Source organism: Mixophyes fleayi, chromosome 2, assembly GCF_038048845.1.
Source record: "Mixophyes fleayi isolate aMixFle1 chromosome 2, aMixFle1.hap1, whole genome shotgun sequence".
NCBI lineage: Eukaryota > Metazoa > Chordata > Amphibia > Anura > Limnodynastidae > Mixophyes > Mixophyes fleayi.
In genome coordinates this window covers 193,181,589-193,206,628 of record NC_134403.1, presented here as the reverse complement: position 1 = coordinate 193,206,628, position 25,040 = coordinate 193,181,589, and the positions used below count along the sequence as shown (strand labels likewise).

The following is a 25,040-nucleotide window of genomic DNA, read 5'->3' as shown; positions in this document are numbered from 1 at the left end:
CATGGGCGAAGAGACCCATCCTTCTTTTTAACAAAAAAGAAACCGGCCCCAGCAGGAGAAGACGAAGGTCTAATAAATCCACGTTGAAGATTCTCTTGGACATACTCAGACATGGCTTGGGTCTCTGGCAGTGATAAAAGATATACACGACCTCGCGGAGGGATTTGGTCAGGTAGAAGATCAATAGGACAATCCCATGCCCGGAGAGGAGGAAGATGTTCCGATCTGGCTTTGTCAAAGACATCCCGAAATGACAGATACTGACTTGGAAGGCAGCTGGGTAGAAGTTCAGACGAGATGCTAGTAGAGGCCAGGGGATAAACACGAGACAGACAATTTTTAAAACAGTTTGAACTCCAAGATAGAACTTGAGAAGTGGTCCAATCCATCTGAGGAGAGTGTTGTTGGAGCCATGGTAGTCCCAGAATGATAGGACTGGTAGAAGAGGGTAAAACATGAAAGGATATCATCTCCTTATGTAATGCGCCTATTTGTAGAAGAATAGGCTGAGTGCAATTCTTAACGAGACCATTGGAGATACGAGATCCATCAATTGCAGAAATAGATACAGGATGCTCTAGGAAGGATGTGGGCAAGGACCCCTGAGACACAAGAGAAGAGGAGATAAAATTTCCAGCAGCTCCAGAATCCACTAAGGCATGAGAATGAATAAGGCCTGAAGGACCATGTAATATGACTGGAAATGAACATACTGTAGGTAATGATGATTGAGGAGAAGATTTAATATTGCCTAATTTGACTTCCCCAGAACAAATCAGGCTTTGGTATGTTCCCGATTTCTTGGGACACTTGTTAAGGATATGCCCTGGGTCGGCACAGTATATACACAACTTATTTTTAAATCTTCGGTCACGCTCCTCCAGAGTCAAACGTGACCGTCCCAATAGCATCGGTTCCTCCTCAAGAGTTGGGGGGAGGATAGCGAGCCAATGTCCTAGGTAAAGAACGATGAGGATTATCCGTCTCAGCAGCTCTCTCTCTGAAATGTAGATCCACTCTGTTACACAAAGAAATTAAAGTATCTAAAGTAGCGGGTAGTTCCTGGGAGGCAAGGGCGTCCTTGATCTTATCCGATAAGCCGTGCCAAAAGGTAGCCACCAAAGCATCATTATTCCAACATAATTCAGATGACAAGATGTGAAATGAGATAACATATTGTGCCACCGAACGTGACCCCTGGCGGAGTCTAAGGATACTTGAGGCTGCAGAGGTAACTCGACCGGGTTCATCAAATATTTTCCGGAATGTGGCTATGAAGGCAGTACTATCAGATAGGAGAGAATCATCACGCTCCCAGAGAGGAGAGGCCCAGGCCAAGGCCTGGCCAGACAATAAAGATATTAAATAAGCAACTTTTGCCCTGTGAGTGGGAAAATTCTGAGGTTGCAATTCGAATTGGATCGAACACTGAATGAGGAAACCTCTACAGACTTTCGGATCGCCATCAAACTTAGCAGGGGAGGGAATCCGGAGGGTGACATTAGAATTACTGGATAACTCAGGTACAGGAGGTTCTGGTGCAGGAACAAGCGGAAGAAGTGTGGGTATAGCGGATTGAATAGAGTCCACTCTGGAGGCCAATGCCTGGAAGCATTGAAGGAGTTGGCGTTGACATTCATCCTGTTGTTCTAGCCTATGGAGTAACAGCCGCAGAGTCTGTTTAGTCAACGGTTCCACAGGGGAGTCCATTATGGCCTGTTCATACAGTTTGGTATTCTGGACTCTTGGGGGAGTGATAGTAACTGGTGTGAAGTAGGCACACTGGTAATGTCAGTTCTATACCCAGACAGCGAATAGACAACAGATGCAGGATAAGGTATAATTAGCGATTTAATGATGCTTGAATGATCACAGAAAGTCTTGGTAATTAAGCACAGGGAACATAGGAACAGGGTGAGCAGTACCACCAGCAATGCAGTATGAGTGCATACAATATAGCAGTATAATCAGTGTATTCAAATATAGCGATAGCAGGAACAGTCCAGCAACAAAGTGGAGATGGTAATGCAGCAGGTATATGAGACCACAATGAGGCAGCACGATACAGGAGGTACAAGTAACAGTCCAGCAACAAAGTGGAGATGGTAATGCAGCAGGTAGCTCAGATGATACGACCTGTAATAACCACTGAGCCACCGAGACAAATGTGGAGTAGATGATCTTGAGTGGTGCAGTCCATGGAGATGTAGTTTGAGTAGTATAGCCTTTGAACAGCAACACAGCAGAGGCACTGACGATCCAGGTGAGAGCACACAGAATAGGTAGGAACCTAAACAGCCAGGTAACTTGATGAACAGGCCCAGAGGAAGGGGAGGAGGTGCCTTTTCAAGTTTAGAGCCAGAACCTGAGACCAATAGGAATCTTGCCAGAAACAGACAGGTGCTCAGTCTGCACATGTGCAGATCAGACTAAGGGTTTGAGGGCTGCTAATGAGGCACAGGTGAGTGTCTTAGTCTTTGTTTATGGAAGCCGAATAAGCGCCGTGTGACACGTCCCCACCAGAGTCATATCCAGCATGGGTGAGACAGCCGTTCACGTTTAGTGTTGCAACAGCAGATGTTAATGAGGAGTACCTCGACGAAATCATTAAACTTCAGCAGAGCTTTCAACAGAGGTTCAACAGCAACTCTTCAGAACAATGCTCTCAACGTTTTGGCGTCACCAAATCGTACCGTACCCTCTTATTGCTAAGAAAGCCCTTGAGATACTCGTGCCATTTGTTACAACTTATCTTTGCGAGCAATCCTTTTAGAGGATGGTAGACATAAAAATGAAGAAAAGGAACAGACTTTGTTGCGAAAATGATGAGTGGCACTTGCCAAGGTGAAGCTACGCATTTCTGAACTTGTCTCTAAAAGGCAACAGCAAAAGTCACATTGATTTGCAGTAAATATTCATTGTTGTTTTTGTGTGATATTCATGTTTTGTTCTTTGACACAGTGATTTTATGTGCAACTGATGCATATTTTGAATTTGAAAAAAAAAAAACATTTTATTTTTCCAACTATGAAGGGTTTGGTGAATGCACGTATGAAACTTGCGGGGTTCAGTACATCCAACAAGATTAAGAACCACTGGTATAGCCAATTATTCTGAAAGTGGACAGTCTTTCTTTAAATCAATATTCAACAAACAATCCATTATTTGAATCCAAAACGTTTTAAATTCTTGCAGATTATAAACGTTGTTTCATCACTACCCTTCTGCAAACCCATATGAATCATTTTATCTACAAACTCCTTAACTAGAAGGTATGATTCCAATTTATAAAATTCCTATTGACAAATTAAGTTGAGCTTTTCATAGAAGACATGAAGTAGAATAGGCATCTGATCTTGGCCCTCCTGAGCATTATTGGGAGGTGATTAGAGACCAGTCTGACCTCCCATTTCCACCACAATCAAGAAAACAGCATACAAAATATATTATACATGGTAATGTACCCCTGTCAAACACAATAAGACATAGGTCTTCTGATTCAGCTTATTGGAGGAATTGTGGTCATGAGGGAAGTTTTCACCATACATGGTGGACATACCTGAAAATGTCTTTGGGATGAAATACGTAAACTAGAACACTCTCTTAGAAAGATCCTTGGACCTTTCTCTTCTCCTACCCTTCACAAAATCTACACATATTCTATTAATTTGATGACCCATGTTTTAAAAGCAGCAAATCATCATAGCAACCATTTTGAAAAAACAAAACCAGACACCCCCCCACCACCTTTACTGTTATTATGTAAAAATCATATCTGGCATGTCACATGCTTGGAAGAAAAAATAACTCAACATTACTTGCCTACATGATAAATCTTATCTTTCCATGACTCTGGTCCACTTGCCATTCCATAGAACAGACTCCACGACCCCCCTCTCCCTTATAGTACCCACCTTCTGACTGGACCCAATAATATCTGTGAATTTTTGATCTTACCTATCCCACAATAGCATTAACGAGCTTTATTAAATCCATTTTACATTACACTTAAACCCCCCCCTTCTTACGATAAATAAATTCTGCTGCCAAAAGTCCTTTTATTGTTTCATCCAAGATGTTCCGGAGTGTAAGAAGTCACATAAAGAAACACAAGACAGGCTTACTCAGTTTTCAAGCGCTTTTATTTTTTCACACTGAAGAGATCCTGATACCTTACCAAGACCCCTTCTCTTCAAATACAATGACCATGTTGGTCCGATGCTGTCTCTCAATCATCGCTATTCCCATAAAAATACTAATAAGTCCATACTTCAGGCACTAAAGTTGTATGTGAATTAATTGTGAAAAAGGACAGCAAGTTCAGTTATAATTATAAACCCTTTAATGCAGATTTAGGCAACTTGTGGCTCTATAGCTGTTGTGGACCTACATCTTTGCCAGGCAGGGAATGCTGGGAGTTGTAGCCCACATGTTGTTTACCATTGCTTAAAAATAGGTAGGGTGCATTACTTTGAGAGTGGAAACATCGGAAATTGTACTTAAGAAAAGATGAATAGCAGCTCACATTTATCTGGACCTGTGATTCAGCAATATACCTTCAAACAGGTGCATCATCTTGCCCATGTTGTTTGAAAGTAGAAATGGATTTCATACACATCCACATGTCCCAAATTATTTTCTTTTATAAAAAGAATGGAATTATTGGTAATAAATAAATGTGGAACAATCATGTAAATGCACACTAAGTTTGCTATAAAGGAAATTGTCAATATGAAATATGTATACTTTTTTGTATCGCACTGAAATGATAGGAGATGAGCCGTTAAAAAGTTATGCACACAATTAGAATATTCACTAGTGCTGTGCCTTCTTAAAGCCTGTATGTGTCATTGCTGCTGTCCATGAGGAGCTGACCTGATGGCTATAGAAAAGATGCACATAGATCAAATCTGTGCGACTGTTCCAATGAAAACAAAGGCCAGTTTAAAAAAAAATAATTTAACATGATGATCATGATGTGCCAAAAAAAGATAAAAAAAAAAAAGAAAATCATTAAAATCACAGTTAATGTGTCATGGTAAAAAGAGCAAATCACAAAACACCATATTCCAGCAGTGAACAGTCAGAAGATGTTTGTGAATGGGAGACTGCTGGGGGAAAAAGTTTATTGGTTTTCTTTTGTTTTTGTTTAAATGATGAAGGCAAGTGATAAATTACACATTTCATGATGGTTTCCCTTTAAAGAGTGTACCAAGCTGCTTGCAAGCTGAAAACGTAAGACACTGTTTGTGGATGGAGAATGTTTGGGAAAAAGGTTGGTTGTTTTTTTGTTTATCGTTTTGTAATATTTGATAGCACAACACATTCTTATTTCATTTTTCACGATGGATTCCCATTAAAAAGTGTATATTGAAATTAGCTCAATATTCAACCTCAAAATCAAAATATTGCTGATCAAAGTAATGTATTCTGACATATCCATCCTCTCCGCCACTGCTGTAACTGTAGAGAGATGGAAGAGACATATTGTCACATTATTCTGGCATTTTAAAATATGTTCACTACTAGATTGCTTCAGACTACACTCACCTCTTGCCATCTGGGTGGAATGCCAAACTGTTAATAGGTCCGAAATGGCCCTTCACTCTCCCAAATTCCTCCTCAATAGCAACATGGAAAAACCTGTAAATAGCAGACGTTAGCATCCAATGCCATGTTAATGTAGCCTGTTCTCATAGTAACCCTGCTTACCTTGCCTCGAATTTACCAATCCTGGTTGATGTGGTTGTCACATCCATGGCTTCCTGTCCTCCTCCCAGAACAACCTGCAAAAGGGGCGTCAGACAAGCAAATGAGCTTATTTACACCATTAATAAAACACATAAGCATAAGACTATGCTCTTACATGGTCATAGACTGGAGAAATTGCTGCAGAATTTACTGGTCTCTCTGTACGAAATGTTTTCTGATGCTCCAATGATGTGCTGTCAAACAGCTGCAAAGAGAACACAGTTTAGCATGGAAACAAAACACACAACTGCAGCAGAGACATCTAAATTTGGGTCATTTATACAAATTGGTGTAAAGGTTATGGTTGCCATTGGTTGCAGCAATGAAACATTGCTTTATAAATTGCTCCCTCCTCTACAGACCACCATGAGATCGAGAAGCCTCTTATCACCTTGGCACTGCAGTCCTTGGATGCTGTGACGAACATGGTCATATCTCTGGAGCTCTGTATATCATTCACCTGCTTGGAGTGTTCTTTGATACTGTTGACAATCTCTCCAGACTGATGGGGAAAAGAAAAAAAAAAAAAAAGACGGTCAGAAGCATACCACCACATTTAATATACATCACACAATTTTTGAAAGAAGACTACCCATTAAATATAGAGTTTAAATGAATAGCTTGCATGAATATAAACAGACTACTGCTTTGGACAACAATTTCAGCATCTGGAGGGAAAGGACCCTGGTCTCACCTTAGCACTATACTGGTTCAGCTCCCCATTTTCATGTCCAGCAATGATATTCTCACCCAGCAGCCCCCACACAGCACTGGTTATCTTTGACTCACTGCAGCTAATCTTCATGTATGGCTCATTGTCCACTGTCAATATAAAATTAGAGCAGCAAGAATTAATTTCAGACATTACCAACCACGGATAGGACTATTGGGTTTGCATGCAAGTATTTATACAGTAAAACCTCAGCAGAGACAACTTCTCATTAATTTCCCACACTCACTGATGATTTACAGCACATGACCTTGACCCTTCCCTATGCTATTGCATCAGTCTTATGAAATAATTTAAAAGTGATAACAAATCTTAGATGGGTCTGATTAGCTACTCAGAGTTTTTTTTATTTTTTATACAAAAACAGGAAAGAAAACGAAGACAAAGTAAGCACACCAATATAAAAAGTCAAATACCAAAATACACAGCAATCAATGAAATAAATTTTATATCAAAGTAAATCACCAGCATTGGAAATCATCCTCAATATATATATTATCTAACTGTTAGGAAAGAAAAGAAGCAATGCTTTTACAAAAATGTTCCTCAGGTTGATACAATAAACTTTTCCAATAGATACATAATGAAAGTGAAATCACAACAAACGTCAGCAATGTACTTATAGTCACCTTTAATTCTGAGTAATGCGCTTCATAACAAAATAAGGATGCAAAGTAGGACAGTGGCATGTTTTAAAAAACACTAACTTGGAAAACAATGTTTAGATGAAGAAAAACCTGAGGTTTTACTCATTAGCCATGTTCCCTAAAAAGGTGTTTATCTGGCTTAAATACATCCATCTTGTTTTATGTTCTAGCTATATATTCATTACTCTAACGGTAAGTTTTATGGTACTAGTTCCCCAGACACCCTATTTGTTGGTACAATTCCTCACCAATCTGGGATGGGTCCCTTAGGTCAAAGAAGTTGACAAAGCATTGGTAACCCATCTGCTTGTCTGTCGAGAACATGATGATGTTGCCTCCAAAGTCAAATCCACAGGTCCTGACGGCTGAATTTGTCTGCAGTAGAGCTAGCTGCTTCCCTGAAGGGACACAAAGAAAAAGGTCAGGAAGGCAGTGAGAAAAAGCACAAAAGAAAATGAAACACGTTCACGAAATCTAGGTTAATTGTATTGTTTCAGAACGGACTGCTAACTATATAAATGCTGTATTGCAAAGCAACATGATTATAAAAATCTTCAAACACTTATATAAATGTGCTACACTTCTTTCTTGACTACCATCTTGTTTCGGACTTAGTTTTGTGCTTATTTTGTCCTATTAGTTAATTAAATATCAGTTATTTACAAAGTGCAGCAATAGTAGAATGATATGCAGACACTGGCATTGCTTGTACTTTACTCCTCATTAGTGAGTAAATCCACAGGATTTTGCCATGTACTTATTAGTTGAAAGGTAGATGGAGACAAAAAGAATAAGAGATTAGCATGCACAATAAATAATTTAGTAAGCGGAGCACAAAGAACAGCAAGTCTGAGTCACAGGTATAGCCTATTACATTATTTGTAAAAAGATAGCCAATTAAATGTCACAGAGAAATGACCAGTAGATAGAAAAGTACGAGGGGAAATGTAAAAGGTCTACAAGTACTCACCCGTTTCACAGTCAAATAATCTGCAGGAGTTATCTGCTGATCCAGAAAGTACATGACGCGAGTCCCCTGACAACTTGGTTAAAGAATTTCATATGCAAAGTCTGATATTGAGGAACAGGGCACCAGTACTAGACAATACAATCACTCTCTAGCCATGAAGTACATTCCCGATTAAATCGATGAGCGTCTAGAGGTTCTCATTTTCAAATTTACTATGTAAAACGTGCGCAAATAAAAAGCAAATTGTAGTTTTGGATCACTGTAAGCGACATCTATATTAGAAACTGATCTGAATCTGAACTGCACCTGGTTTCCACACAGGACAAGTTGAGACCCTTGGCAATTATGCCAACATTTCTGCTACTGAGATATCCTAACGCATACATATCATTCCCTCCATATGCTCACTCTACTCCTTCCACCCGAAAACTTCTTATTCTTCTAACCTCATTCACAACTCTCTGCTTCCCTCCCAACTCTTTACCTGCACAATTTAGAAAACTAGCTCTTGCCTACAACAAACTCACATCCATCCAAAACCTATTTCTCGCAACTTCCCTCTACACTGGTGCAAAAAAAAGTTTGTGAACCTTCTGAAAGTGTGAGATATATAAATATAGGCAAGACAATATAAATGCAAGTATTATACATACATATATATAATACACAAGCACAAATAAGTGTAATAAGCACAAGAATCTGATTAGCTATTACAGACAAAAACAGGATTCAATACACATAATAACAGTATGTGATGCAAACAGAATGCATAACACCAGTATAAAGCGTACCATATAACTGGGATATTTTAATCAATAAAAGAAAAAAAAAAAGTATATTCCTGTGTGTCATTTGATTTATTGGGATCTCCTTATTTATATGAGTTGGAGAAAGGTGTAATCATATATAAGGTCACATTTATGCAGAAATTCTGAAAACTGAAATGCACACAAACTTTCTATCACCACTGTACACCATGAATTCTGTTGTAGAGGTTACTAATTTATATAAACATTTTTAAATTTACTATGTAATACAAAACTGAACAGTTTTCTTTGTATGCTAGTATGGTGTCATACTGGCACTTTTCACTTAACATTTAAAGCACAGGGTATAAAAACATTAACTTTGAAAGCATTCATTTCTATGAGTAAAACTGAAATGATGCCACACAAGTGCATTAAGCATTTGGAGGGTATTCTAAATAATAAACTGCAGTTTCCACATGGGGTGGTTTGAGATCCTGGGCAGAATTTCTGATAGATGGAGAGAGGGAGATGTTGAATAAAAAGTACATTTCAGGAATTACCATAAAAGTAAATTTTAGAAGATCTCAAAACCATTAGCATTATGCACTTAAATTAGGGACTGCTTTTCTTACCAACCACTTTACTCTCCTGTAATAGTCACTGGCTCTGTGACACTAAATTTTAATAAAAGCTTCAGACGTCAAAAAGGATACAATCAACATCCACGCACCATACTGCTCCTGTGTGCCCATTGTATGTGCCCAGACGCTCTCCGTTCACAGAGTACCAAACATTTACCACCTAGAGACAAAAATACCCAGAAGTACAATTAACATTGTTAAGTCTCTTAATAGAAACTCTCACGAGTATCATCATATATAATGCACATAAAGAAATCTGCATATCATATTTGCAGACAAATGTGAAGTAAAGGTGTTTATATATTACATGATAGATACAGATATACACTAGAGTGCAAAAGTTGGAATCACTATGAAATGTTGAGATTTTTGAAAGAATTTATACTTTTTTTAAATCAAGGTACATTTAAATTGACCTGAAATTATAGCCAGTACATTGACAATATCATAACATTTTTATTTTACATAACAATTTTATTCATCAAAGTCTTCATTCATCAAATAACCCTCCATTTGCAGCAAATACAGCTTGGCATACTAGCGATCAGTTTTGAAGAAATTCAAGGGAAATTTGTACCCATGATTTCTATAACTCTTTCCAGAGGTGCAATTGGCTGGCCAGGCATTTTTTCCTTGTCAAGTTCATCCCACAAGAGCTTAATAGAGTTGGGATCTGGTGTTGGCCAGTCCATGAAAGACAATACTCAGACTACCTACTTCTTCACCAAATAGTTTTTGCAAGCCGAGTATTGTTGTTCTGTTGCATTCTGAAATTCGCCCCATCAAGCGTTGGCCAAAGGAGATGGCATGACGTTGTAAAATAGAGCAGTAACCTTTCCGATTCATTATTCCTTATATTCTGGGTAAACCTCCCACATTACCAGCACCAAAACAACCCCATATCATCAAATTTGTTCTGCCATACTTGACAGAAGACATCAAGTACTCCTTTAGCATCCTTTAATTTACTCTACATCTCACATTTGTTCTCCTCTTCGAACCAGATACCTCAAACTTAGACTCTTCCGTCCATAATACTCTTTTCCAGTCATCCACCATTCAATGTCTGTTTTTTTTGCCCATTTTACCTTTTTTTTTTTCCTACCTGCCAGTTTCAAATATGGATTTTTCTTTGCAACTCTGCTTATAAGACCAGCATCCTGCAGTTGTCTTTTTATTGTTGCAGATGACAGTGGTATAAGGCATGTACTATATAAGGAAGCCGTCAACGCGTATGTTTCTCAAACTGCAAACTCTGATGTAGTTGTACATCTGGACCTTTTGCTTCTTTTTTAACCCAATTAGATCCAGCTTTCCCTTTTCTCTCAAGACAGTAGGGGACAGCTTTGTATGAAACCTTAAAATTTAGAAAATCTGATGCCATAGTTTCTCCAAAAATTTAAAAACAGATGTGTCTTGAGAAAGCAGTTTGGCTTTGGCAATTATTTAACCCAGAATTAATCTTTAGATATGCAGACTGGAGTAATGGCTGATAAAAATGGGGCTTTGCAGTCATATGTGAATAATAAATTATAAATCAGTCATTTAAAGCAGTAATAGTCATTTGCAGCATTAGTCATGTCTTAACAATATTTATAAACCCATTTAATGTTACTTTGATAAAAAAAAAAAAAAGTCAAAAACCATGAAATTTCTTAGTGATTCCAAACTTTTGCACGCTAGTAACTTTTAAACTAGAATAGAATGTACATCTACCAATATACATGTGCATCAATAAAACTAAAATTCCACACTAACATGCTTTATTGAATTGCTTGTGTACCTTACAAATTAGAAACAATCAGAATTCTCCTTCACCTGAAATTCGACCTGTCAATACTTAAGTGCTCTTTGACTACCATGTATATTATTTAGATCAATAGTACACTGCCTTAGATGCAGATGATAAAGTTTTTAAGTAGGCAACAAATTGGAAAGAACAATTGGCACTTAGTATGTTGAAAAATGCAAGATTAGATTGTAATATACTACCACAACATACAGTGGGATGTTTAAAGTGTAATCATTGTAATATGTTTAAACATGGGCAAAAAAACATTTTTAATAAAACAGATAATAGTACTGTTAACATTAGACATCTTATGAATTGCAAAACAACTTCAGTAATTTATGTTTTCCAAATGCACATGTAACTTACAATACATTGTGGGGAAAAAGCATCTACTTGAAATAAGAATACAAGAGCATGTCAGTAATATTAAGAATAAAGTAGAAACACATGCAGTGTCTCTACATTTTAAATTCAAACATAACTCAGATTTCATTTTTGAAGTTCAAAGGACTAGAACAGGTTATTCTAGGAGTAAGGTGGGGTGATAGCCAAAAGAAACTCTCCAAATGGGAGCTGTTCTGGTTATACCAGCTAAATACTATTTCTCCAAACGGGCTAATGGAGGCATCTAAAATAGCTCTGTTTTAATAATTATTATTCTGATTTGCTTTTTTTTTCCCCCTCCTTTTATCTTTTGGTCCTTCTGGATTTTATTTTTATATATCAGGCGCTTCTTTTATCAGTTGTATTAGATGCTGGTTCCTTTTAATATAATTTATAATTATTAGTTTTTATTATTGGCTTTATGAATTGTATACTTTTATGCTCTGTTCTTTATAAAATGGTTTTATGACATTTGAGTATGGTTTTATATCATTAGTCATGTTTTATGATTTTCTATTTGATTTATATGTCCATGCTTCCTTATATTTTCTAAGGAAGGGAGTTAAGTTTTCGTTACTTCAAGGAAGTGATGGCATCAAGATGAGGGATTTGCTTTCTACATACTGTTACACTGGATGAAACTGCAGGAGTCATCTCCTGGAAGGTATTAAAAGCCTTGGACTTCACATATGGTGCAACATATAAGCTGAAAATATTATTTTTTTCCCTGTAAGTGCAGCTGTAATTTTACATTTAAAGGCGACCTATTTACTACACTGTATGTGGGTTTATCCGCAACTTTTGTTCTGTTCCTACATGCTCTGAGCAACTGATTTACCCGGAAGCCCTGCTGATCCAGAGATTAACCAGATAAGCAATCATTTGAATTATATCGGGTATGCTTATACATTTGTTCTACATTGATTTTCTTATTTAGTTATTGGCACCTTTAAAAACTAATAACTAGTGCTTTTGCCCTATATTGTTATTGTTCGACTTAAATAAATAAAATTATATTGAACCATACAGGGCAGTTCCTAGTTTCAACATGATTACATTTGTTACAAGCATGAAAGTGATAAATAGATATTCTTTCCACACAACAATAATCTTATTATTATTATTACCATTAATTTATATAGCGCCACTAATTCCACTGCGCTGTACAGAGAACTCACTCAAATCAGTCCCTGCCCCATTGGGACTTACAGTCTAATTTCCTTAACACACACACACACAGACAGAGAGACTAGGGTCAATTTGTTTGCAACCTACCAGTATGTTGTTTTTTTGGAGTGTGGGAGGAAACCGGAGCACCCAGAGGAAACTCACACAAACACGAGGAGGACATACAAACTCCTCACAGATAAGGCCATGGTTGGGAAATTAACTCATGACCCCAGTGCTGTAAGGCAGAAATGCTAACCACTTAGCCACCGTGCAGCTCCTATCTACTGTTCTGTTTATCAAGAGGATCATATGTGGTAATATTTAAGTTTAGCAATAAATTATTCTAATACCATGAAAGCTTAAATTATATCAACATCTGCCCATGGTGTTGGAGTGCTTTACAACTCTTAACTTAGGGTAATTTGCATACTATGCAGTCCGACTCTGCATACTAATTACGTTAATTTTCTCCAAAAGTGTAGATTAAATTATGTCAGAATCTGCACGAGGCCCTTAATGTTAACCACATATGATTACAAGAGCAGAATTAGACTTGCTAAGCCAGTGGCGTACTTACTGGATCTTTGGCAACTGTAAAAAGTAAGTCCCCATCACGGTTATACTTGATTTGGGTGATTGATCGCTCATGGCCCTGAAGCAGGATGGGTCGCTGAAAATAGAAATATATTTTACCTGAAAAGCAGGTTGTTTAACAAGCTTGATATGCTCATGAAATTACAACAAGTTGTTAAAAACATCAACATAATCAATTTGGTGTATGCCAAAACATTAAATTTCTCACTTGTATGAAAATCCTGAAATGCCTAAATGCTTCAGATAAGACAGGAAAATATGGGGAAAGGTTTTGACTTGCTACAGAAATTCTAACCAATTAAAACTTAAGTAGTGATAGCGTAAACAAATACTTTCTGCATCCTTAATGTCATCTGTAAGTGACTATGCTGACGAACATTTAAACTTGGCACCTCCATTTGAGATGAAAATAAAGATCTGTGGGAAGCTGGCAGTCTAAGATACATTGCACAGACTTCTCACATGACCATAGGATAGTGGCAAATCACTATAATAGCACCGACATTGTTTGTGATTGTACAGAGAGCACTTATACATTTTCTATTCTAATTTGGATATCTGGAACATCTGAGCTTGACCATCACCAGGGAGGGCTGGCAAATCTTGGCCCAAAGAGGGGAGTGACATTCGTGCAATTACTGTAATCAAACATAAGGTGAATTAACACTTCATAAATGAAACATAATATATATTTTCCAATCAGCTGTATCCACCTACACTAAGCCTACGAGTAACTGGACATGCAGGATAATAGCTCACACTCACTGACAAGTCTGAAGTGCATTAACAACATGTTTAAGGCTCCCCAGCTGTTGTGGAACTACAGGTCTTAGCATCCAAAATGGTTGGGAAGTCATATGTTGCCTCAGCCCGAAGCATAGAGACTTGGTGATCTCCTCAATACACCGATGCAGCAAGGAGCAAACAAGCCCCGGCTGTCGGTACATCTCACTCACCATGGTTGTGCAGCAGGATCAGCGTGGGGAAAGAATCCGGAAGTGCGAACGATAGAGTACACCGACTTCCTGCTTTCTATGGTCTTGGGAGTAGGAAGTGTCGTTCCTGAATATTTTCTGAATTTTCTGGCCGCTGCATTCTAGCTGCAAACCCCCTCCCCTTCCCCATGTCTGTATGTTGTCCCACTGTGGTGCCAGCATAGTCTGCCCATGTCTCTGGCCGCAGGGGAGTTGCTCTCGTTGCTCTTGGTGTCCTTACTATGGGGGGTCACTAACCCTTTCCTGCGAAGAGGAGCAGAGGGTGTTGAAAGTGTGAGAGAGGAAAGGAAAGTGCGGAGACTGCTATGTGAGGCCAGGTTCCTGATCTCTAATTACAGGGTGAGAAGGACAGGCAAACCTCGCTAATTTGCTTTTAGTGGAGATTTTTACTTCAGAGAAATATTACAAAAGGCACATATTCGAGACTGATCAACTCATACACAGTGTAGATGCATATACTGTTTAAAAATGTATTATTGACAGTATACACAGAGTCATTTGGGGTATATTTACTAAATTGCAGGTTTGCAAAAGTGGAGATGTTGCCTATAGCAGATTCTAGCTGTCATTTTGTAGAATGTACTAAATAAATGACAACTAAAATCTGATTGGTTGCTATAGGCAACATCTTCACTTTTTCAAACCTGCAGTTTAGTAAATATACCCCCTTATGTCTTTACAGAGGGAAACTAAACTCACTGTAACAGGGCTGCAGTCAGTGGTCACCTGTTGCGTCTCAGGTATTTGATGTGCATGTTAGAAAATTGAATATATGGCTTCCATATGGTGTAGTAACCATTTAAGGTGTACTGAAATGGTGAATTGCCCATGTACCCAATAAAGATAGTAAAGATGCTTATCTATAAACCACAGGTAGTTTCCTCCAGGTTATTGAATCATAATATGGATTTCTGGTATCCGTAACGCCACGAATTGATGTATAAAAATGTGATAAAAAGCAAAGTATAGTGTAATATAATAATATACTTTCGATTATAACACGCCTTCAGCTAAGCTATTCATTTATTTTGTTTATGCTGTTTTTATTCGGTGAAAACCGATAGAGTCGTGCAGATGTCTAAAAATCAAAATAATAATTATCCATAGAGTAAGACCTGAAGTGGAAGCATCCTATATGATATGGATTTGGGAACCCTTGGCTCTGCCATTTCAGTATTGAGGCTTGAAATAGAAAATATGTGGTTATAGTTAAACGACACTTGCCTTACAGGGATCCAGGGAACAATACCAAGGGGTAAATGTATGAACATGCGGGTTCTTCAACACCCGCGTGTTCGGCGATTAAATTTCAAGCGGCGCTGCATTGTAAAGGGAAGTTTCCCTTTACAATGCAGCGGCGCTTGATATTTAATCGCCGAACACGAGGAACACGTGGGTGTTGAAGAATCCGCATGTTCATACATTTACCCCCAAGAGTGTCTGAAAGGTGTTACCTCCTTTAAAGTAGACCTGTCACCAGCACACAGTGGAGGGCCAAATCAGTATTTAGCCTATAAATATGCTAAGAACTAGACATGTTGCCGAGACATTGCCAGACTAATATTTAAGAGGTCTGACATATTCATCAAGTATTTGTTGCTAGAGCATTATATTTTTATATTGAAGCCCAATGTGTGTGTGGTACAAAACATCCATTGCAGTCTGTGACTGTGCTGGGGGCATGGGACTTTGGACACATTCCCAAAAGGGAAAGGGCCCCTTTCCTTCCCATCTTTCAGGAACCAGAAGACCTCAAAGAGGGGAAAAAACATCTTCGGGCCCTACTTTGCTGAAGCTAGGGAGAGCCCCTTTACATCCCTGACCTCCTGAGCCAAAGGGCCCCTTAAGAGGCAACAGTCTTCAGTGCCACTTCCGCCGCAAGGCTCGAGCGGTTCACTTTACCCCGGGGTCGGCCAAAGCTTCCCCTGGGGATTGGTTCTTCAGCTGCCCCCCAGAAGGAGGGAGCCTCCGATGACATGGGAGAGAGGATCACCCATAAGGGTTTATACCCAACCCCAATAAAAACGTACCACTCCACAACAATCAAAAAAAAGACATAAAAAGTGCTTGTGATAAGTGCCATGTGTTAATAAATAAATACCCGCAGGCCCCAACCTAATGGCCAGTGGGTTTAAAAAAAGTTCTGGTCTAACCAAAAGGCCAGGTCCAACAAATAAATTAAAAGGTGATAAAAGGGTTTTGAAGTGCTCAGTACCATTCTCTGTTCTCTCTGAAGGATGCTGCAGGTTCTTCATCACCAATGAATGTTCAGGCATCCTCGGCCCTTTCTACCTGGGGACACGTGAGCACCTCAGGCTCTAGACACCACCAGCCTTTTGGCCAGTGGACCAGGTGACAGCCCATCACCTATAGGGGGCACCTTTAAGCCCCTTCTACATACATGAGCATCTACACCTGATCTTAGTCAAAAGGCAGAGAAGCTAGAGCATTATTGGGCTAGCTCATTTGGCTTACAACAGTGGAAAGCATATATTAGACAGAGTTCTATGTTATTTCTCTAAAAGTGCTATATAAACTTAGGGTCTTGTGTTGGCCACATCTTTTCCTGCTTTTTGTCATATTTTTGGACATTTGTTGCGCCTAATGATAGCTTACCTGTGTCACTGGGATACAGGTTATGGTATTGTGAAAGGATTATCACACATAAATCATCCCTGCTGGATATTCCACAGTCAACTGTAAGTGATATTATTAGAAAGTGGATTAGTTTAGGAACAACAGTGATTTTACGTGGAAGACCACGTAAAATCACAGCAGGGTCAATGACTGCTAAGGTGCATGGTGCGTAGAAGTCACCAGTGCACTGCTGATTCCATAGCTGAAGAGTTCTAAACTTCCACTGGCATTAATGTAAGCACAAAAACTGTGCGGCTGCAGCTTAATGGAATGGGTTTCCATGATCGAGCAGCTGCATGAAAGCCTCACATCACCAGCGTCGGATGGAGTGGTGTAAACCACTAACACTGGATTGTGAAGCAGTGGAAACGTGTTCTGTGGAGTGACAAATCGGAATTCTCTGTTTGGCAGTCAGATGGGCGAGTCTGGGTTGAGCGGATGCCGGGAGAACATTATCTTACTGACTGCTTTATGCCAACTGTGAAGTTTGGTGGAGGAGGGTTAATGCTATGGGGCTGTTTTTCAGCGTTTGGGCTAGGCCCCTTATCTCCAGTGAACTGGAATCTTAATGCTTCAGCATACCAAGTAATTTTGGACAATGCTATGCTTGCAACTTTGTGGCCACAGTTTGGGGAAGGCCCTTTTTGTATTCCAACATGACTGTGCCCCAGTGCACAAAGCAAGGACTACAAAGACATGGTTTGATGAGTTTGGTATGGAAGAACTTGACTGTCCCGCACAGAGCCTTGACCTCAACCTCATCGAACATTTTTGGGATGACCTGGAATGGAGATTGCCAGCCAGGCCTTCTCGTCCAACATCAGTGGCTGACCTCATAAATGCTCTAGAGCAGTGGTTCCCAAACTTTTGCAGTTCGCGGTACCCTTAGAGTCTCCATAATTTTTTCAAGGCACCCCTCCAAAATAATTAATGAGCAGTCCTGTTTTATAAGTAGTTGGGTCAAATAAATGTAATAAGTATTTAGGTCAGGACAGAAATACTTATTTAGTTGTATGCAAAAATGCCCCTTCTGCATCCAGACACGCTGCCCCCTCTGCATACAGACACGCTGCCCCCTCTGCATACAGACACGCTGCCCTCTCTCACGCTGTCCCCTCTGCCATGCTGCCCCCTCTGCCCTCTCTTACGCTGCCCCGTCACGCTGTCCCCCTCTCTCTGTCCCCTGTCACGCTGTCCCCCTCCTCTGCCCTCTCTCACGCTGTCCCCCCTCCTCTATCCCCCTGTCCCTCTCCTCTGCCCTCTCTCACGCTGTCACCCCTCCTCTGTCACGATGTCCCCCTCCTCTGCCCTCGCTCACGCTGTCCCCCTCCTCTGTCACGATGTCCCCCTCCTCTGCCCTCTCTCACGCTGTCCCCCTCCTCTGCCCTCTCTCACGCTGTCCCCCTCCTCTGTCACGCTGTCCCCCCTCCTCTGTGACGCTGTCACCCTCCTCTGTCACGCTGTCCCCCTCCTCTTCCCTCTCTCACGATATCCCCCCTCCTCTGTCACGCTGTCCCCCTCCTCTACCCTCTCTCACTCTGCTCCGCGCCAGCCATAGAAAAAACAAACAACACATAAACTTACCAATCCGCGCGGTGCCGGGACCCAGTAACCTCCTCTCTCACGCAGCTTATTTATGTGTTGTTTGTTTTTTCTATGGTTGGCCCGCGGCATCCCTGTGACAGCGCCGCGGCACCCCTGGGAGCCGCGGCGCACACTGTGGGAACCGCGGCTCTAGAGAATGATCGGGCACAAATCGCTTCAAAAGGGGGACCAATTCCATATTAAATTATATGTATTTGAATACAATGTTATTACAGTCTCTGTTGGTGTAATGGTCAAACGTCCGAATACCTTTATCTATTTAGTGTATATATATATATATATAAGACAAATATTGTGAATCATTATTAGATTTCCCAAAAAGGCAGAAATCTCTAATATACAATTTTGTAGCAAGAACATCTGTGTTTTTGTCATTCCATATATTTTGCAGGTCTGAAATACTGCTGCCTCGGTTTGCTTCAGTTGACTATGATTCTCTAATTGGTGTTGCTGATTCATACCATGTTATTATGTACAGTCATGTGAAAAAGAAAGGGCACCCTCTTTTAAATATGCTTGTTTACATGTCAGGACACTTAACACCAAGCCCTAATATTTGATGAGTCTAATTTCATGGCAGCTACGCAGGGTAACTCCACTGAAAAATGCTAAGTATTGTTTTAGTCTAAATAAAATCATGCTAAGAACCAAAACTTATAGGAATTACTCCTGTTACTAGGGATAGTACTGCTTATTAAAACAACTTCAGCTGGATGTCTCGTACATATCTGTTACTGTAATTTGGCAGACGTGAATATCTGATACTCCTTAGCAATTTAGCTACTTCTGCTGCCATGGAAACAATCCATGAACTGCAAAGGCTGTTTCCATGGTTACATATGTTGCAAAGACATGTCGGATAAGAAATCTCACAAAATAGTTTATTTTGATTTAATATTTTTGCACACACCCCCTCTTAATCATTAGACAGAGTATTGAAGGTAACTGTTGTGCTTGTGGAATTGTTTATGTTTTGTAGCAATGTGTATTTTCACAGTAAATACAAAGTGTAAACATTCAGTTAATATTAAGTTTCAGGATACATTGTGGTTCTTTCTGCACTCATATAAGTAGTCGGCAATGCTTGACCTCGTGTTTCCCTTCTTTCAGTACATTATTCCATTTTTGCTGAACCAGAGTGGCTCACTCGTTTTCTACCTTACTTTGGCCTCAACAGGTAACCTCTATATCTGTTCTGAACTCTCTTCAATAGAAACTATCACAGACTCATTCACTGCTTATCTTTTTCTCTGTAGAGCTGTCTCTGGCAGTCCCAATCTGTAATTCTCTTGCACTGGTCTTTACAATGGTGAGTGGGAGGATCCTAGGAGAAGACATTGGAGGAAAGGGTAAGTTGCGATACACAGCTATATTCTTAAAAAAAACACTATTTTGTTGTGCTCTTGGACTTGCCATTACTTTGGTTTGGTCACATTGTCTAGTCATTTATTAATAACAGCGATGATAGATTTGTTAAAATGCTTTTGACTAAGGTTAGAGCACATTTTGTTATCATTCTTCACCACCTGCTTCTCTCATCAAGCTCACCCAGTTTTATAGTAGGCGGGGATAAAAAATGGTTATAACCGTACAGATCATCAGAAAGTGCACAACTGCAGAGATTATTGTAGGAGATGGGTGAGCTGATCTGATGTGAGACAGTTACCTATCCATTCCCTTGATAATGTAAGTTGGCACAGGGCTGTATGTGAAGGGCAGTGCCATGATGTGAGGAGAGGGATGAAGGCCAGTAGGAAGCTCCAGGCTAATACTGTAACACTTGTAGGTGCAGGGTCTTCCATCAGCACATAGTGGTAATATGAGGCTTCTGTCAAAAGGATGTGAGAGTGTTATGGTGTGAATTATACTTCTATAGGAAACAAAATTAATATGTTCAACTAGTTAGATGCAGCATGCATTGAATACAACAAGAGGGATTTATTCTGAGAAGCACATGCTTTGATAATAAAGAAAGGATCTGGGGACCAATGAGAAACAATGCAACTGGGATATTTAAAGAAAAAAACTGTATTAGGACTTTTATACACAAACCATTTAAAAAATATATTGGAAGTTATATACCTCTGCTGCATACAGAGAAATAAACTCCTATGCCTTGCGTTATTGTGTACTTTTTAGAAATAAAATATAAATATGCCACTAAATGTCAAAATTAGTCAATACTTTTCTAACTATATAGTGTTATAATATCATCAATTTGTTTTGCTTAACCATTGTAGTTCATTTCACTTTTCATAAGAGTCTACAGTAAATAAACGGAAAAGGAAAATACTTTTGGCAGGGTACAAAACAAAAATATCACATAGTAACTCCATGTACAAACAACAATTATGAGACCTGTAATAATTGTTGCAGGTCTCATAATAATCTGTAGAAACATATAGCTCCATAGTAAAAGCACAGTGAGAGAGGGGCTGACAAAGGAGTTTGCGATGTACCACACATGAGGTGACGCAAGGGAGATGCACTTGATTTTATGAGACTAATTGATTGTTCTGCTATGAATAGTACACGTTAAATCAGAGTAATACGTGAGTTATGCTACCCTGGTCATATATATGGATCAGTGACCAAATGTATGGTCAGATTTATATACAAAAACTATTTATTTTGCTATATATCTATGCTGTTTATTTTAGTTGATATGAGTCTTTCTCACTGAATGCAGGAGCTGTCCTAGGACTGCTTCTCACCACACTGGGAATCACTATTTGTGTGTTAAGTTCTGTCATTGACTGAAGTAAATTACAACAAAGAAGAAACCAGACTTGCAAGAAATACATGGCACACATTGTGCGATAAAAGGTATATCAACAAAGTGGTTGAAGGATAACAAGGACAGCAGATTGTGAATTCAAAACACAGACTGTAAGTGCATCAACTGGATATATATTCTATTCTCTGTAGTTTGAGCTGGATGGACTGAAGAGCACTTTAGGATCAGGTATATGTATCGATGAATACAAAGTATTAGTTGGTATATCTAAATATAAAATGCAAAAGAAAAAATGTTGCCAATAAAAATGCTATGATCCAAGTCAGCCTAGTTAAGAAAACAAATCATGCAGTGACTGTCTGACGTGCATAGTATTCTTGTATTGCTCTTCTTTTGATACATCTACGGTACTTAGGAAACAATAGGAAACAATAAACAAACTTGGGTCTTGTACTTAGCCTTAAAGTTGTGGTCTATTAATTTATTCATAGATTAAAAGGGAATTTTGTAGACATCATGTATGAATGGGTATGCTTAAAGGGCAAGTGAAGTCTTGTTTATGCAATAAAATATATACATTGTATACAACTGATGCATTTATACTTAACTAAATCTGTCCAGCATGCTCATGGTTAAAGCCTTTAGATATCAAAGCTCATTTAGAAACTGCAGAACTACAATGCAAATGCTGTTTTGTGACTTAATGCTACTATGTTTACACAAGTACACCTATAAGGGGAAGTGCATGAATCTGCAGGCCAAAGTGGTGGTGTCTGCAGGGGTTGTCACCACAGATGGGAGGAATTGGCTGGATCCAGGCGCTAAGTACACAAGTACACTTCTGCAAGTACAATTATAGGCACAGATCCATCAATGTGACAGCACACAAAAGTGATACAATCTCTTTAATTTACTTATTTTAATTTTTAATTATTTTCTGTCTCATTCTTTTAATTAATTTAAGACATAATAGGGATAAGCCACCTGAATTTTGGAGAATAACTGAAAATGTTAAATGAATAAAGGAGTTGGTACTAAAGTGGTAGTATGTCGGACTGTGATGTGACATTTTTACTGTTTCCAACCAGTGCATTTTCCGAGGCATCTGCCAGTTACATCTGCAGTCCGTGAATGACCTTTATAGCTTAGAATGGTGATGCTTCTATGTAACACTGTTCGAGCAGTGAATAACTATTGCTTGTGTTATTGTATTTTAGTGTCTAAGTGACTGAAATCTTATGTAAAGGATTTGTCATATATGTTACTGCAAAAGGGTAAGAGTTTTAGGAGAAAAATGTTAAATAAATAAAGGGGGTTATACTAAAGTGGTAGTAGATTGGAATTTGATGTGGTTTTTTTTACTGTTTCCATAGCATCCACCAACCTGCAAAAGTAGACGAAGATTGCTTTTACAGGAGTGTTTCCAAAGACTGTGATGTGAGGGTGCACCTTAAAAAGTGCTATAAGCACAAGCACGTGCACTTAAAGAATTGTGGATATTGTTGTTCGTAAATTACCCTTTATGTTTAGGAGGAGGTGTTGCTTAGCTATCATTAATCATTTTAGGGATAGTGGAGAGCAATTACTTGTGTACTTGGTTTTCAGTCTTATGTCACTCTTGTTTCAGTTGTGCCCTCTAGCAATTAGATTGTCATTTGTAACCTTTGCATTCTAGCTGGACAAATATTCAATATGATGTAGCACTTACCCTTGTGTATCAAACCATTGTCCCATAGATTTTAAGCTTGCGAGCAGGGCCCTCTTACTTCTCTGTATGTATGTATTACCCAGTATTGTTTTATTACTGTTTGTTCCCAATTGTAAAGCGCTATGGAATCTGCTGGCGCTATATAAATAATGAGGATGATGATGAGCTGGCCCTCACAACCCTCTGTCGCCATTTATTTTGTCTACCTTATATGTCCCTATTTTCTGCCACTGTTCTGTGCTCAGAACCAGTTAGCTAGTGCTGGCGACCATCATCATCAGCATGCATTTGTATCTTCTCTCTAGAAGATGCAAAAGATACAGCTCCTGAAAGATGTACATGTGTCTCAGTGCTGGTTTGCCTCAGCCGCATTTCAATAAACACGCCCTTACTGTACTTGGCCTATGTTAGTTAGTCTCTTCCCTCCTGCCCTGCCTTTCCAGTCATAAAGAGGCACAAATGCTACTGCTACTCAGATGGGCATATGTTTGAGTCTCTGCTGAGAAAAATATATGAGCATAGGCAGCATGAACAATGCTAAATGAGGTGATTTTAGAACAAAATATAATGCTTAGGAAGCACTAAGCCCTACATTTTTTTTTCTTATGTCAAGGGTGGTCTTTTACAATAATTCCCTGTGGTGGGTCCAAGGGACAACAGTCTGACGCTGCGCAACCTGCATATCTAGCAAGCTGTGCTTTATCATCTGAGCTTTGTGTTCTGTTTTACATCCCATTTGTATGCTGTCTAAAAGCTGTGGGGTATACTTAAACTTAACTTATTACCAAAGCTGCAGTGGATAGTCAGGGTAAGGTTAAACAATATATTGACACTCATGATTCATTTATTAAAATTTGTATTTTTTGGATAACATTGACTGGCTCATTGGGATATCAGTGGATCTAAAGTTACACTCCTCTCGTAAGGGTATTGGTGCTCCTTCTCCATAAGGAGTACAGTGTTCAAACGTTAAGTCATCGGACATCCAGCGAATGGCACATCCACAGTAAAGTATACCTTTTTTCTTTTTTTTTTATAGTTACTCCTTCAACTCTTGTAGCAACTGGGCTGCCCATTCTGACTAAACTTGTACCTGTTATCCAACCTCCCCTAATCATGGCCTGAACATTGTTTTTTTAGCGGCATTCAGAGGGGGATGTCATATAAACTCCAGGGTTCCATGTTGGTTTTCAGAATTTTGGAGAATTATATAAATTAACATGGACAATATAATTTGATAGTTGTTAGTAACCCCAACAGCCAGCGCCACAAAACCCGGAGTCTACTCAGAAGTCTGGTTTTCGCTGGAGTCCCTAGTGGTGGGGACAGACTTGGCTGCAGACAGCTGAGGGCCGTGAGTTGTGCACTGACTGGGGAGAACCCAGGGATAGCGTATAGGAGCAATTAGCAGAGTGAAATCCAGGCAAGGGTCGAAGGCCAGCAGAATATCCAGTAAACAAAACCGAGGTCAGAGATCACAGGCATAACAGCAGCGTAGGAGTCCAGGCAAAAAGATCAAGGGGCACAGGCAATCAAACGTATTCCGGTTTCAGGCAGAGGTCGGCAACAATAATTAAATCCAATGGTAACAGGGAGGAAGGAACACAGCAGGCTAGTATGCAGCAAAGCAGGAACTATAACCGGCAGGGAGGACTTTCCCCTTCCTGCCTTATATACTAGTGTGGTCCAATAGAAAACTGCCCTAGGAGCAAAAGAGAAACAGCCTAGCTGGGCAATAATTAATTTTCCTTTGCGCGCGCCCGGCTGTCCTAGGTGCCGGGACATAGCGGAAGTGACGTCCCGGGACGCGAGGGCACCAGAGGGGGCGAGTCGCGGCGACGCCTGAAGCTGCCGCGGCTCGTTACAGTACCCCCCCCCTTGAGGAGGGGTCAGGGAACGCCGATAACCTGGTTTTCCCGGGAATTTTTTA

General features: G+C 39.6%; 2 protein-coding genes across 3 annotated transcripts; one reads left to right on the top strand and one right to left on the bottom strand.

Annotated features, from left to right (window-relative positions):
• Nucleotides 1-4,124: 4,124 nt before the first annotated feature.
• On the bottom strand, nucleotides 4,125-14,480 carry LOC142138488 (eukaryotic translation initiation factor 3 subunit I). The gene is made up of 11 exons (XM_075195210.1): nucleotides 14,385-14,480; nucleotides 13,412-13,504; nucleotides 9,561-9,648; nucleotides 8,099-8,164; nucleotides 7,377-7,526; nucleotides 6,446-6,573; nucleotides 6,143-6,253; nucleotides 5,867-5,956; nucleotides 5,713-5,786; nucleotides 5,551-5,643; nucleotides 4,125-5,463 (listed from the first exon to the last, which is right to left on the bottom strand). The coding sequence occupies exons 1-11, from the start codon at nucleotides 14,385-14,387 to the stop codon at nucleotides 5,382-5,384; spliced, it is 978 nt and encodes a 325-aa protein (XP_075051311.1). The 5' UTR covers nucleotides 14,388-14,480; the 3' UTR covers nucleotides 4,125-5,381.
• Nucleotides 14,471-23,331, top strand: TMEM234 (transmembrane protein 234). 2 transcript variants are annotated; one of them, XM_075195212.1, is made up of 4 exons: nucleotides 14,471-14,762; nucleotides 19,776-19,842; nucleotides 19,922-20,014; nucleotides 22,776-23,331. In XM_075195212.1, the coding sequence occupies exons 1-4, from the start codon at nucleotides 14,595-14,597 to the stop codon at nucleotides 22,796-22,798; spliced, it is 351 nt and encodes a 116-aa protein (XP_075051313.1). In that variant the 5' UTR covers nucleotides 14,471-14,594; the 3' UTR covers nucleotides 22,799-23,331. The 2 variants fall into 2 exon arrangements, with proteins under 2 accessions (XP_075051313.1, XP_075051312.1); XM_075195211.1 differs by lacking the exon at nucleotides 22,776-23,331 and adding an exon at nucleotides 21,355-21,867.
• Nucleotides 23,332-25,040: the final 1,709 nt, after the last annotated feature.